At 42.7% G+C, this 14,905-nt stretch overlaps 1 protein-coding gene across 1 annotated transcript in view; it reads left to right on the top strand.

Annotated features, from left to right (window-relative positions):
* Positions 1-14,905, top strand: part of LOC139536036 (isotocin receptor-like) — a 28,678-nt gene extending 13,773 nt beyond the window's left edge. The window contains exon 3 of the mRNA XM_071336140.1: positions 11,722-14,905. Coding sequence (XP_071192241.1) covers positions 11,722-11,969 — 248 coding nt within the window. The 3' untranslated portion in view covers positions 11,970-14,905. The remainder of the gene's footprint in view (positions 1-11,721) is intronic.

The raw sequence follows: 14,905 nt of genomic DNA, 5'->3' as shown, positions 1-14,905 counted from the left end.
TTAACATTAGCCTACTACATCTATCTACATTTTGAACTTACATTCTCTCATGCCAGGGGCAGAATATAAGAATTTATGGTTGGATTAGAATCGCCCTTATAATCATTGGCCAGTACAGAGAATTAAGTAAAACCACAAGTCCAAATCCCTATCTCCATCCATGGCCAATTTAGGATGGGCAAATTTTAGCTAGCTAGCCACCGGAGGACAACGTCACAACGACAGATGTATATACACTTTAAGTATGTTCACTTCACCTGCTCTGCAAAAAAATGCAGTATATAGTACAGTTGTTGTATATACAAAAAGTCCAAATACAGTCAGTATTTTGATACAGATATCGTATATGTTTTTGGGTATATCACATACACTACATGACCAGAAGTCTGTGGACACCTGCTCGTTGAACATCTCATTCCAAAATCATGGGCATTAATATGGAGTTGGTCCCCGCTTTGGTGCTATAACAGACTCCACTCTTCTGTGAAGGCTTTCCACTAGATGTTGGAGCATTGCTGCGGGGACTTGCTTTCATTCAACCACAAGAGCATTAGTGAGGTTGGGCTCTTACAGTTGGCAGTATGCATTCTGGCAGAAATTTGACGAACTGACTTGTTGGAAAGGTGGCATCCTATGACGGTGTCACGTTGAAAGTCACTAAGCTCTTCATTGAGGCCATTCTCCCACCAATGTTTGTCTATGGAGATTGCATGTCTGTGTGCTCAATTTTATACACCTCTCAGCAACGGGTGGGGCTGAAATAGCCGAATCCATTCATTTGAAGCGGTGTCCACATACTTTATATATATATAGTATATCACTGGAATGGCCCAAACAAAAACCATCAAGCTCAAAGTTGATATATGATGTTGTTACAATCCATAAATACACCTCAAAATGGAAACAACCAAATGAGGCGAAGAGTAGGAGAAAGTAGCAGTTATACATTTCAAAGCCCTGCAGGGCCTTTCTAGAGCTAAGGATGGTAAATGTACTGTGACATCAAAGTGTTCCTTCCACTCTCTCACCTTATGGGGTCCTAGGGGGCCTTGTGTCCTGATTTGTGTCTTTTCTGTATAATAACATGATTTGCTCCTCTTATCTTAAGCGTTCCTCTTTTAAAGGGGAGCTCAGGGGAGTCCATCTGCTCCAGACCACATTTCAACCATCGCTTTGTGTTGCTAGCCACTGCAGCAGGAGCCAGCCATTGGACAATGGATCCCAATGGAGCTATATCATCAAATACTCAGAAAAATTTCATTTCAAAAGCCTTATGGACTTGGAAGGAAGTCAGCCTTCGGACCTCTGGGTATGGGGAAGGCTAGGAGCAACTCAGGTTTTGAATCAGCAACAAAAGAGTGTTTGAAAGTTTTATCCCCCTCTTTTGTTCACCCACTCATCATTAAGATGGGATTTCATAATATTTGAAATATTTTCACATACTTCGACTGTGATATGTGGTTATCTCACCTAGCTATTTTAAGGTGAATTCACTAACCATAGGGCACTCTGGATAAGAGCATCTCTGCTAAATGACGAAAAAAGTGAAAGTATGCTTGATTCAAATAAAGTTGATTGATTTTTTTTATTTTATATAGCCCTTCGTACATCAGCTAATATCTCGAAGTGCTGTACAGAAACCCAGCCTAAAACCCCAAACAGCAAGCAATGCAGGTGTAGAAGCACGGTGGCTAGGAAAAACTCCCTAGAAAGGCCAAAACCTAGGAAGAAACCTAGAGAGGAACCAGGCTATGAGGGGTGGCCAGTCCTCTTCTGGCTGTGCCGGGTGGAGATTATAACAGAACATGGCCAAGATGTTCAAAATGTTCATAAGTGACAAGCATGGTCAAATAGTAATCAGGAATAAATGTCAGTTGGCTTTTCATAGCCGATCATTAAGAGTTGAAAACAGCAGGTCTGGGAAAGGTAGGGGTTCCATAACCGCAGGCAGAACAGTTGAAACTGGAACAGCAGCAAGGCCAGGTGGACTGGGGACAGCAAGGAGTCATCATGCCCGGTAGTCCTGACGTATGGTCCTAGGGCTCAGGTTCTCCGAGAGAGAGAAAGAAAGAGAGGAGAGAATTAGAGAGAGCATACTTAAATTCACACAGGACACTGGATAAGACAGGAGAAGTACTCCAGATATAACCAACTGACCCTAGCCCCCCGACACATAAACTACTGCAGCATAAATACTGGAGGCTGAGACAGGAGGGGTCAGGAGACACTGTGGCCCCATCCGATGATACCCCCGGACAGGGCCAAACAGGAAGGATATAACCCCACCCACTTTGCCAAAGCACAGCCCCCGCACCACTAGAGGGATATCTTCAACCACCAACTTACAATCCTGAGACAAGGCCGAGTATAGCCCACAAAGATCTCCACCACAGCACAAACCAAGGGGGGGGCGCCAACCCAGACAGGAAGATCACGTCAGTAACTCAACCCACTCAAGTGATTGAGCTTGCATGTTATAATGAACCAATAGTAAAATCCCAAAATGCGAACCCAGCCCACTTGGCACTACAGGCAGGCTAAAGCAAACCCTCATTTACATTACATTTAAGTCATTTAGCAAACGCTCTTATCCAGAGCGACTTACAAATTGGTGCATTCACCTTATGATATCCAGTGGAACAACCACTTTACAATAGTGCATCTAACTCTTTTAAGGGGGGGGGTTAGAAGGATTACTTTATCCTATCCTAGGTATTCCTTAAAGAGGTGGGGTTTCAGGTGTCTCCGGAAGGTGGTGATTGACTCCGCTGACCTGGCGTCGTGAGGGAGTTTGTTCCACCATTGGGGTGCCAGAGCAGCGAACAGTTTTGACTGGGCTGAGCGGGAACTGTACTTCCTCAGAGGTAGGGAGGCGAGCAGGCCAGAGGTGGATGAACGCAGTGCCCTTGTGGGGGGAGGATTCAGGAGGGAGGAGAAGGTGGCAAAGAGCTTCCTAGGGTTAGAGGCAGATGCTTGGAATTTAGAGTGGTAGAAAGTGGCTTTAGCAGCAGAGACAGAAGAGGAGAATGTAGAGAGGAGGGAGTGAAAGGATGCCAGGTCCGCAGGGAGGCGAGTTTTCCTCCATTTCCGCTCGGCTGCCTGGAGCCCTGTTCTGTGAGCTCGCAATGAGTCGTCGAGCCACGGAGCAGGAGGGGAGGACCGAGCCGGCCTGGAGGATAGGGGACATAGAGAGTCAAAGGATGCAGAAAGGGAGGAGAGGAGGATTGAGGAGGCAGAATCAGGAGATAGGTTGGAGAAGGTTTGAGCAGAGGGAAGAGATGATAGGATGGAAGAGGAGAGAGTAGCGGGGGAGAGAGAGCGAAGGTTGGGACGGCGCGATACCATCCGAGTAGGGGCAGTGTGGGAAGTGTTGGATGAGAGCGAGAGGGAAAAGGATACAAGGTAGTGGTCGGAGACTTGGAGGGGAGTTGCAATGAGATTAGTGGAAGAACAGCATCTAGTAAAGATGAGGTCAAGCGTATTGCCTGCCTTGTGAGTAGGGGGGGAAGGTGAGAGGGTGAGGTCAAAAGAGGAGAGGAGTGGAAAGAAGGAGGCAGAGAGGAATGAGTCAAAGGTAGACGTGGGGAGGTTAAAGTCACCCAGAACTGTGAGAGGTGAGCCATCCTCAGGAAAGGAACTTTAAGGCGTCAAGCTCATTGATGAACTCTCCAAGGGAACCTGGAGGGCGATAAATGATAAGGATGTTAAGCTTGAAAGGGCTGGTAACTGTGACAGCATGGAATTCAAAGGAGGCGATAGACAGATGGGTCAGGGGAGAAAGAGAGAATGTCCACATGGGAGAGATGAGGATCCCAGTGCCACCACCCCGCTGACCAGAAGCTCTCGGGGTGTGCGAGAACACGTGGGCAGACAAGGAGAGAGCAGTAGGAGTAGCAGTGTTATCTGTGGTAATCCATGTTTCCGTCAGTGCCAAGAAGTCGAGGGACTGGAGGGAAGCATAGGCTGAGATGAACTCTGCCTTGTTGGCCGCAGATCGGCAGTTCCAGAGGCTGCCGGAGACCTGGAACTCCACGTGGGTCGTGCGCGCTGGGACCACCAGGTTAGAGTGGCAGCGGCCACGCGGTGTGAAGCGTTTGTATGGTCTGTGCAGAGAGGAGAGAAGAGGGATAGACAGACACATAGTTGACAGGCTACAGAAGAGGCTACGCTAATGCAAAGGAGATTGGAATGACAAGTGGACTACACGTCTCGAATGTTCAGAAAGTTAAGCTTACGTTGCAAAAAATCTTATTGACTAAAATGATACAGTACTGCTGGCTGGTGAAGTAGGCTAGCTAGCAGTGGCTGCGTTGTTTTTTTAAACCCTCAACGTATTAAAACGTTTCAAAACATTTTTGAACATCTTGTGGTTATTATGGCCATACCTTAGGCCTTCAATCCATAAGTGATATAGATGGCATCTGGTGCAATTCATTGCACCAGTCTGCCTGAGCTGTTACCATGAGCCTATTTGACAGCTTAACTCTGAACGCCTGTCAGGGCCACTAATGTGGAGGAGGGCAGTGGATATATGACTCTGTCGTTTGGCGTGTGATTCATTCTCTGGATGGTGAGACAACACCATGAGCTAATCCACGCTTCATAATGTCCATGGACTTCTATGCTAGACTATGCTGCAATACAAGGCCTGTGTCTTTGCACAAATTAAGATCCATGAACTTTCTTTCTTTCTTTTTCTGTCTCTCTCTCTCTCTCTCCCTCGCTCTGTATCTCACACACACACACAAACACACACACCCACACTGCAGATTCATTATCTCAAGTCAAGTGGAGGTGGCACAACACAATATTAATTGGCTGAAGGAATAACACTGACACACTGAGTGTAATTGAATTAGATCAAAACATCAGAGAAACCTGACAAGAGCCTCTCACTGTGCATATTAATATATGATTAGGAGAAACCTATTAAGACATGGGTACATGCATGTCTTACCATGCTGACTTATAATTGACATCTGGCTGTTCAGGTCTCAACTGTCCTATCAGATTGTCAGTTCATTGAGTCCTATTCATAGAAATAAACACTCTTAGAAAAAAGGGTTCCCAAAAGAGTTCTTCAGCTGTCCCCATAAGATAACCCTTTTTGGTTCCAGGTAGAACCCTTTTGGAATCCATGTAGAACCCATGGAACCCAAAACGGTTCTCTGTGGAACCAAAAAGGTTCTACCTGGAATCAAAAACGGTTCTTCAAAGGGTTCTCCTATGGGGAGAGTAATGTAGGCATTCTATTTCTCAAGTTGTACTGTAGGATAGGTACTGCTGCAATCTTCTTTAGGATCAAATCCCTTCAATACCAGATATAGTTTTCCTTTGAGGCCTTGTGTCCTATATGTCTTTATAGCATAATGTATATTCAACAGTCTGTAAAATGAAGGAGAGGCTATGGAGAGAGAGACAGAAAGAGAGAGAGAGAGAGAGAAGCTGTTAGCAGGTCTCATCTTCAACCCAGGCTCTGATCATAACTCATGCAGACAGGGAGTTGGAGGGAAGATGTACACTCACTTTATCACCCTCACATACAGTACTGTATAGGGAGTGGAAACTGCCATTATTCTTTCTATAATTCCTTCGCTTATTTAGGTGTTATTTACGTTATATGCTGAGGAAACTAAAGAGTTGAAAGTTCTCTGATGATGGTGTATTAAATTGCAAGCCCACTTGATGCATTTGCTAGGGTCCATTATTATGTTATTTAACTTTAACTCCAATTTTATAAATGTATGCACTTTTCCCCCAGAGACCAAAAATGATTTATTACTTGCTGATCTTTTCATGAATTAAATAACACTCACTTCATCAGACTAGTTTATTGGTACGTACAACAGCTTACTGGTACATACAGTGCCTTCGGAAAGTATTCAGACCCCTTGACTTTTTCCACATTGTTACGTTACAGCCTTATTCTAAAAAGGATTAAAGAAAACCATTTTCCTCAGCAATCTACACACAATACCTCATATTGACGAAGCAAAAACTTGTTTTTATAAAATTTTGCTAATTAATAAAAAATAAAAACAGCCTCTAAAAATGGAAACGGCGACAGTCACTTGTTTTATTCTTGATTATGATTGATTTGTTTGATTGATTAATTGATAAATTAAAAACAGAAATACCTTAACTTAATTAAGGCTAGCGGAACCCCTCGACAACATCCGCTGAAATGGCAGAGCGCAAAATTCAAAAATATTTTTTTGAAATATTTAACTTTCATTCATTCACAAGGGCAATAAACCAAATGAAAGCTTAACTTCTTGTTAACCTCTGACGAGCCTCAACCCCGGATCCGGGATCACCCCCCACCCCCCCCCCCACACTGATTAGCATCGCTAGCATAGCGTCACAATTAAATAGTAGCATCTAAATATCATTAAATCACAAGTCCAAGACACCTAATGAAAGATACAGATCTTGTGAATAAAGCCACCATTTCAGATTTTTAAAATGTTTTACAGGGAAGACACAATATGTAAATCTATTAGCTAAACACGTTAGCAAAATACACAATTTCTTTGTCCACCATTTTTTCTCTCCACCAGTAGCTATCACCAATTCGGCTAAACTAAGATATTGATAGCCACTAACCAAGAAAAAACCTCATCAGATGACAGTCTGATAACATATTTATGGTATAGGATAGGTTTTGTTAGAAAATGTGCATATTTCAGGTATAAATCATAGTTTGCCATTGCAGCCACCATCACAAATCTCACCAAAGCGACTAGAATTACTACAGAGAGCAACGTGTATTACCAATTTACTCATCATAAAACATTTCTTAAAAATAGACAAAGCATAGCATTGGAAAGACACAGATCTTGTGAATTCAGACAATATTTCAGATTTTCTAAGTGTTTTACGGCGAAAACACAATAAATCGTTATATTAGCATACCACATATGCAAACGTTACCCCAGCATGAATTCAAGCTAAAGAGAGCGATATCGTTATCATCGCCAAAATATATTAATTTTTTCACTAACCTTCTCAGAATTCTTCCGATGACACTCCAGTAACATCATTTTACAACATACATATACAACATACATCTCCATAGCATTTACAGGGACCTTTAAACTGACTCCAGATCAGGGGCCAGGATGTCTGAAATCTGACTCCCTATCATGAAAAGTGCTGTAGATTGAGTTCTGTACCACTCAGAGACAAAATTCCAACGGCTATAGAAACTAGAGAGTGTTTTCTATCCAATAATAACAATAATATGCATATTGTACGAGCAAGAATTTATTAGGAAGCCGTTTAATCTGTTGAGCAAATTATGCTAATGCGAAACAGCACCCCCTATAGTGGCAAGAAGTTAATCTAGCCATCGTGTTCGATTTCAAAAATGCTTTACAGCGAAAGCACACCATTCGATTATGTTAGGTCAGCGCCTAGTCACAGAAAAACATACAGCCATTTTCCAGCCAAAGAGAGGAGTCACAAAAAGCAGAAATAGAGATAAAATGAATCACTAACCTTTGCTGATCTTCATCAGATGGCACTCATAGGACTTCAAGTTACACAATACATGTATGTTTTGTTCGATAAAGTCCATATAATTTATCCAAAAATCTCAGTTCACATTGGTGCGTTATGTTCAGTAATGTTGTGCCTCGAAAACATCCGGCGAATTTGCAGAGAGCCACATCAATTTACAGAAATACTCATCATAAACTTTGATAAAAGATACAAGTGTTATGCATAGAATTAAAGATATACTTCTCCTTAATGCAACCGCTATGTCAGATTTCAAAAAAGCTTTACGGAAAAAAGCACACCATGCAATAATCTGAGTACAGCGCCAAGCCACAAAAACAAGCCATACAGATACCCGCCATGTTGTGGAGTCAGTAAAAGTCAGAAATAGCCTTATAAATATTCACTTACCTTTGATGATCTTCATCAGAATGCAGTCCCAGGAATCCCAGTTCCACAATAAATGTTAGTTTTGTTCGATAAAGTTCATCTTTATGTCCAAATACCTATTTTTTTTGTTAGGGCGTTTAGTTCACCAATCGAAATTCACAAGGCGCGGGCAAGTCCAGACTAAAAGTCCAAAAAGTTCTATTACAGTTCGTAGAAACATGTCAAACGATGTATAGAATCAATCTTTAGGATAATTTTATCAGAAATCTTCAGTAATCTTTCAACCGGGCAATTCCTTTGTCTTTAGAAATGAAAAGGAACGCACCTCGCGCGAGACATAGCTCATGGCATTCTGCCAGACACCTGGTTCAAACAGCTCTTATTCGCTCCCCCTTCATAGTAGATGCCTGAAACAAGGTTCTAAAGACGGTAGACATCTAGTGGAAGTCTTAGGAAGTGCAATATGACCCCATAGAGACTGTATATTCGAAAGGCAATGACTTGAAAAAATACAAACCTTAGATTTCCCACTTCCTGGTTGGATTTTTCTCAGGTTTTCGCCTGTCATATGAGTTCTGTTATACTCACAGACATCATTCAAACAGTTTTAGAAACTTCAGCGTGTTTTCTATCCAGAATCTACTAATAATATGCATATATTAGATTCTGGGCCTCAGTAGCAGGCAGTTTACTCTGGGCACGCTTTTCATCCGAACGTGAAAATGCTGCCCCCTATCCCAAACAGGTTTTAAGTCTCTGAAAACGGAAATGGCGACAGTGACTTGTTTATTCTTGATTATGATTGATAAGTATTCAGACCATTTGCTATGAGACTCGAAATTGAACTCAGGTGCATCCTGTTCCCATTGATCATCCTTGAGATGTTTGTAAAACTTGATTGGAGTCCACCTGTGGTAAATTCAATTGATTGGAAATGATTTGGAAAGGCACACACTTGTCTATATAAGGTCCCACAGTTGACAGTGCATATCAGAGCAAAAACCAAGCCATGAGTTCAAAGGAATTGTCTGTAGAGCTTTGAGACAGGATTGTGTTGAGGCACAGATCTTGGGAAGTGTACCAAATTATTTCTGCAGCATTGAAGGTCCCTAAGAACACAGTGGCCTCCATCATTCTTAAATGGAAGAAGTTTGGAACCACCTGGACTCCTCCTAGAGCTGGCTACCCGGCCTAACTGAACAATCGGGGGAGAAGGGCCTTAGTCAGGGAGGTGACCAAGAACCCGATGGTCACTCTGACAGAGCTCTATAGTTCTTCTGGAGATGGGAGAACCTTCCAGAAGGACAACCATATCTGCAGCTCTCCACCAATCAGACCTTTATGGTAGAGTGGCCAGACGGAAGCCACTCCTCAGTAAACGCACAACAGCCCACTTGGAGTCTGCCCAAAGGTACCTAAAGACACTCAGACCATAAGAAAGAAGATTCTCTGGTCTGATGAAACCAAGATTGAACTCTTTGGCCTGAATGCCAAGTGTCATGTCTGGAGGAAACCTGGCACCATCTCTACGGTGAAGCATGCTGGTGGCAGCATAAAAGCTTTGGGGATGTTTTCAGCGGCAGGGACTGGGAGACTAGTCAGGATCGAGGGAAAGATGAACGGATTAAAGTACAGAGAGATCCTTGATGAAAACCTGCTCCAGAGCGCTCAGGACATCAGACTGGGGCGAAGCTTCACCTTACAACAAGACAACAACCCTGAGCAAACAGCCAAGACAACACAGGAGTCGCTTCGGGACAAGTCTCTGAATGTCCTTGAGTGGCCTAGCCAGAGCCCGGACTTGAACCCAATTGAACATCTCTGAAAATAATTTTAAAAATAGCTGTGCAGCAACACTCCCCATCCAACGTGATAGAGCTTGAGAGGATCTGCAGAGAAGAATTGGAGAAACTCCTCAAATACAGGTGTGCAAGCTTGTAGCGTCATACCCAAGAAGACTCGAGGCTGTAATTGCTGCCAAAGGTGCTTCAACAAAGTCCTGTCTGAATACTTATGTAAATGTGATATTTCAATTGTTGCTTTGTCATTATGGGGTATTGTGTGTGGATTGATGAGGGGGGAAAAACAATTTAATCAAATTTACAATAAGGATGTAACATAATAACATTTGGAAAAAGTCAAGGAGTCTGAATACTTTCCGAATGCTCTGTACAATTGAAGGCAATAGACAACTTAGGAAACGGCCTGTGGCATCGATATTAGTCAAAATTGACTACAAAGTGTAAATAGGATAATTTTGGTCATAAATTCAGTCTCATCCAAAACAGAGATTTGTTAGTGAGTTTATCATGATTTACTGTTGAGGGTTGGGTTTTGATTTTGACAATGCTCACTTGTCCACTTAGGGATACAAAGCTGCGTTGATTGTGTTTTTCCATTCCTACCGCAGAACACACGATAGACCTGGCCATCAGAGCAGAGGATCTGACTTTGTTTACATAAGACATTATGTTGCACATGTTTTAACTTGTAAATACTGCACCAAACTTGCGGAAGTAGTACTGGCTTTGTTCCTATGGTGTCTCATGGGGGACAAACATCAGGAACTGCCACATCGAACAACATCCCCCCCCCCCCCCCCCCCAAGACTGAATTGAAATTAACCTTTTTCTTTTTTTGTCCATCGACCTTCATGGTTCCATCTATATCTCTGTTCCCATATGGCAGTTGGGGTTTCCCTTTCCTTTCCTCTGTTCCACCAATATGTAAGACACACCACAGCCAGGCCAGGGATCACTATGATTTGTTGATTTGTTTTGTTCTAGAAAGCCAGCTGTTTTCAGCTGCTGCTCTCCGATAGGAGATTAAAGGGTCCCACCTTTCACCAAGAATAGGAGCAAGACAAGTTTCATTGGGACATAGGACAGATGCAGGCCCAATTCATGGTCGGACAGTAGGCCAGAGACTTTTAATATGTGGAAATGTAAATGTGCAACGTGTGCTAACTTTCCGGTTGTCTGTACTGCATGTAATATATTGTGTGTTTGTGTATTTGTGCTGACGTCACAAAATAAATGTCCATGTAAATGGACAATAAAATATATATCATACTATATCTAAGAGCAGAGGCATATGGAAGGAGAGAGAGAGAGAGAGAGCTAGAGAGAGATGGAGGAGGTTCCATCTCAAACCTATGCCAATTATGTTCACTTTAAACTCATTTAGTGAAATGTCAGATCGCCAGTAGGGATTCATCTAATGGCTTCAAAGGTCACAGTACATACACACACCGTCCTTCCCGGATCAGTGTCCTATTGAGTTTGTTTTTGTTTCACACAGTAAACATTGCTTCGTTGGGTACTACATTCATGTAGTGCAAGAAGAATGGTGTTTTTGACTAAACCGGAACTCTGGTTATCAGGTTTGGTTGAATAGTGCCCCAGATGCCTGGAGAGAAGAATGTCAGATGATAGTTTGCTGTTTGTGAATAACAAGATGATTGTTGTGCATGAATGCCTGCCAAAGTATAGCAGTTTATCGAAAACAGATTGTTATTGTTCCTTCAAGTTTGGAAGTTTGAATGCACATCAAACTTGACAATCAATCAATTGCTATTGAAATGAACTACGGTGCAAAGATTGCACTGTACCAATTTGCAGTCAAGGCAACAAGTATATATTTCGGACAAGGAGAAATATTTGTACTTTCTATACTGTAGGTACCATATTGTGTTTTGGCGTTGGTTAAAGCTGTGATAGACTTATTGTATCTACAATGTATATTGAAAGTTGTCTGCAGTTGAAAATGACAGTATTCAGGAAGCTTTCTATTTGACTTCAATGTCTCTTTCCTTCTCTCTCTCTATCCTAGACGTGGCGTTTATCATTGCCATGCTACTGGCCAGCCTGAACAGCTGCTGTAACCCGTGGATCTATATGTTCTTCGCTGGCCACCTGTTTCATGACCTGATGAGGTGCTTTGTCTGCTGCTCCTCACAGTACCTGAAGGCCTCACGGTGCGGAGGATTTGACCACCAGCAGAGCCGCAGGAGCATTTCCACCTACGTCGTCAAGGACCATAGTAGTCAGAGGAGCGTCACTCAGACCTCCAGCACATGAGGAGTGAGGACCATGGAGGAGATGAGTTGGGGTGGGACAGGTTCTCCCTACCCCCGAAAGCCATTCTTTATACCAGTCAGAGGAGCATCACACAGCCCTTCAGTTCATGAGGACCATGGGAACACCAGAAGAGGCCTGGTGTGAGGTACTCTCTAACCTTCAATGACCTTCTCCATCACACAGACTCTAGAGGAGGACCATGAGAGGAGAGGGGGTTGGTTGGGGACTCTCTACCCCCTAATGGACTCAAGCCCTATTCGCACTGGACTAGTATTACATAGAACGTCAGTTATGTAATTATTACCCTAGAATGTCTGTTTTTCCAGTGGACGATTCAGACAGGATTAGTTTTACCATATGCCCCCTGTATTTTTTTTTCTCATTCAGATTTGAGCGTTATGATGGAAGCCTGGAGGCTGTTCTAGGCATGAAGATATTTTAACTTGTCTAGGGATAGGTCTCTTTCAGGGTATCTGGCCACCCTCAGTTCGAAAGTCCAAATAATATCAATAAGAACCATGAACTGTGTGCAGATATATAATTAACTAACATCTTTGACAATTTATTATTGTTGGCACAATATCATCTGGGCACAGGGAAAGTTGATATATGACAAAACAGGTCATTCATCTGTAGGCTACGTGCATAGCACTTTGTTTAAAGCATACATTTGTTCCCATGTTCTTCCTAAACTGCGTGCAGCACTTATTAAACTCTGTAATATCCCTCAAACACAGGAATGTCGATTCACACGGGATAAGTAGATTTTTGGGGTTGGAATAATAACCTCCCCACCAAGTAAAAATGACTGGCATGGCAGATTCAGACTGGACTAAATGTATGTTGTTTTGTACTCGTGCATTTAATTACATTACTCTACCTCCCCCAGTGAAACGAATCCTGTCTGAATAGGGCTTTAGACCTTCACCACACAGACCTTCACTACACAGACCTTCACCAAACATACCTTCACCATCATCCAGGGAAGTGGTGGGCCTGGGCCAGGTACCAGCCAGAGGAGCATCACACAGACCTCCAGCACATGATGACCATGGAGAGAGGTTGAGTTGGGTGTTCTCTAAACCTAATAGACCTTCTTCATGTAAGGTTGGAGGTGGGACAGGTACTCTCTAATCCTGAAAGACCTTCATCCAAGGCTGCAGAGTTGGGTGGGACAGGTACCCTGTAAGCTCAAAAGAGACCTTCTGCGTGCAAAGATCTGCAGTGGGGTTGGCCAGGTACTCTCTACTCCTGGCACAAACCTTCATCGTGTAAAGAACAGGAGTGGGTGGCCAGATAACCCTGTAAGAAACCTTGAAAGAGACCCTCAACATTTTAGGGACAGGACTGGGGTGGCCAGATACCCTGAAAGAGACCTTAAAAGAGACCCTCAACATTTTAAGGGACTGGGGTGGCCAGATAACCCTGTAAGAAACCTTGAAAGAGACCCTCAACATTTGAGGGACAGGACTGGGGTGGCCAGAGACCTTAAAAGAGACCCTCAACATTTAAGGGACTGGGGTGGCCAGATAACCTGAAAGAGACCTTAAAGGAGACCCTCAACATTTAAGGGACAGAACTGGGGTGGCCAGATATCTTAAGAGACACTTACATCATGCAAGGCCCCACAGAAGGTTGTCCAGGATGTACCCTCTAACCCTCACATAGGTCACCATGTAACACCCAGAGGAGGAATCCATTACGTAACTCTCCACTCCACACAAAATACTCAAGCCCTGGAAGTGGGTTATCTTAACATGGTCATTTTGGGGGTGAACTTGTGTCTCTATCTCCATGGCACACGCTTTCACGGCCACCCACTAGTGATTTCACTATATCCATCGTGTCCCTCTAGAATAGATTATCACCCCCCCCCCCACACACACACACACACACACTTAATTAAGCTCCTACTGTAGTCACACTCTCCAGCACTTTACCCGAAATCCCTCTCAAATGTAAATTGTATGTGGAATAGATATATTTTGTCCTTAGGTTCTGTCAAGTTATGGTATACCTTTGAGGCACAGATATACATTTCCGGATTTATTTCAGTTTTACAGAATATACAGATGTGGATCAGGTTGTCAGTCAGTGTGTACCATAACTCAAATGATTTATTCTTTACCTGTATGTCTTTTTCAGGAAAAGACATACAGGCGCAACCTTTTCCCCTCCTGCCTCTTCCCCAGCAAAAAGGTTGTATTGGATTCTTATTATGTTTTCTAACACTTGATATACAATTTGTTTGTACACACAGCTCTGTGACTCTGAATATTTCTCAGGTCTAGGTAGAGAGCAGAGTTTTTTTGCAGAGCTTGTTCACAACAAGCTGACCTTTCAGTCACCACAATAACAACATGGGAAATAGAAATAGAATGAAGTTTCACAAACCTATTATCTTGGTGACCTTACTGCTCAGTCAGGGATATTGCATTGTTATTGATCTCTACACAGAGAGATGTTAGATTATATTGCCTATATCTTCAAACCTTGGAGGGGATATTAAAGACTTTATTGTTTATTGACTTTATTGTTATTTGTCTAAGGCTGTGTGTCCCAAATGGCACCCTATTCCCTACAGTGCACTACTTTTGACCAGGGCCTATAGGGTTCCGGTCAAAAGTAGTGCGCTATATAAGGAATAAGGTGCCATAAAGTGTCTTTGATAGACAAATAACAATTAAGTATCTTTGATATCCCCAAAGCTACAGACATACTGTAGCTTTGTAAAATAAGAAAATGTGGACTAAATTTGAAATGTGCTCCAACACTATTGACTGTGTCTTTCTTCTTTATCGTTGTGTAGGTGATTAGATCAACGCAGATGTTCATTTGTGTACATATGTATCCTCTCATTCACATTCACCTTTCCGATTTATACCTTACAGTGTTCACAATATATTCAGAAAGTAAAGATTATCCCTTTGTATCAA

This window comes from Salvelinus alpinus, chromosome 12, assembly GCF_045679555.1.
Source record: "Salvelinus alpinus chromosome 12, SLU_Salpinus.1, whole genome shotgun sequence".
Lineage (NCBI taxonomy): Eukaryota > Metazoa > Chordata > Actinopteri > Salmoniformes > Salmonidae > Salvelinus > Salvelinus alpinus.
Note: the sequence above shows the minus strand (reverse complement) of the source record. Positions and strands in the feature narration are given on the sequence as shown.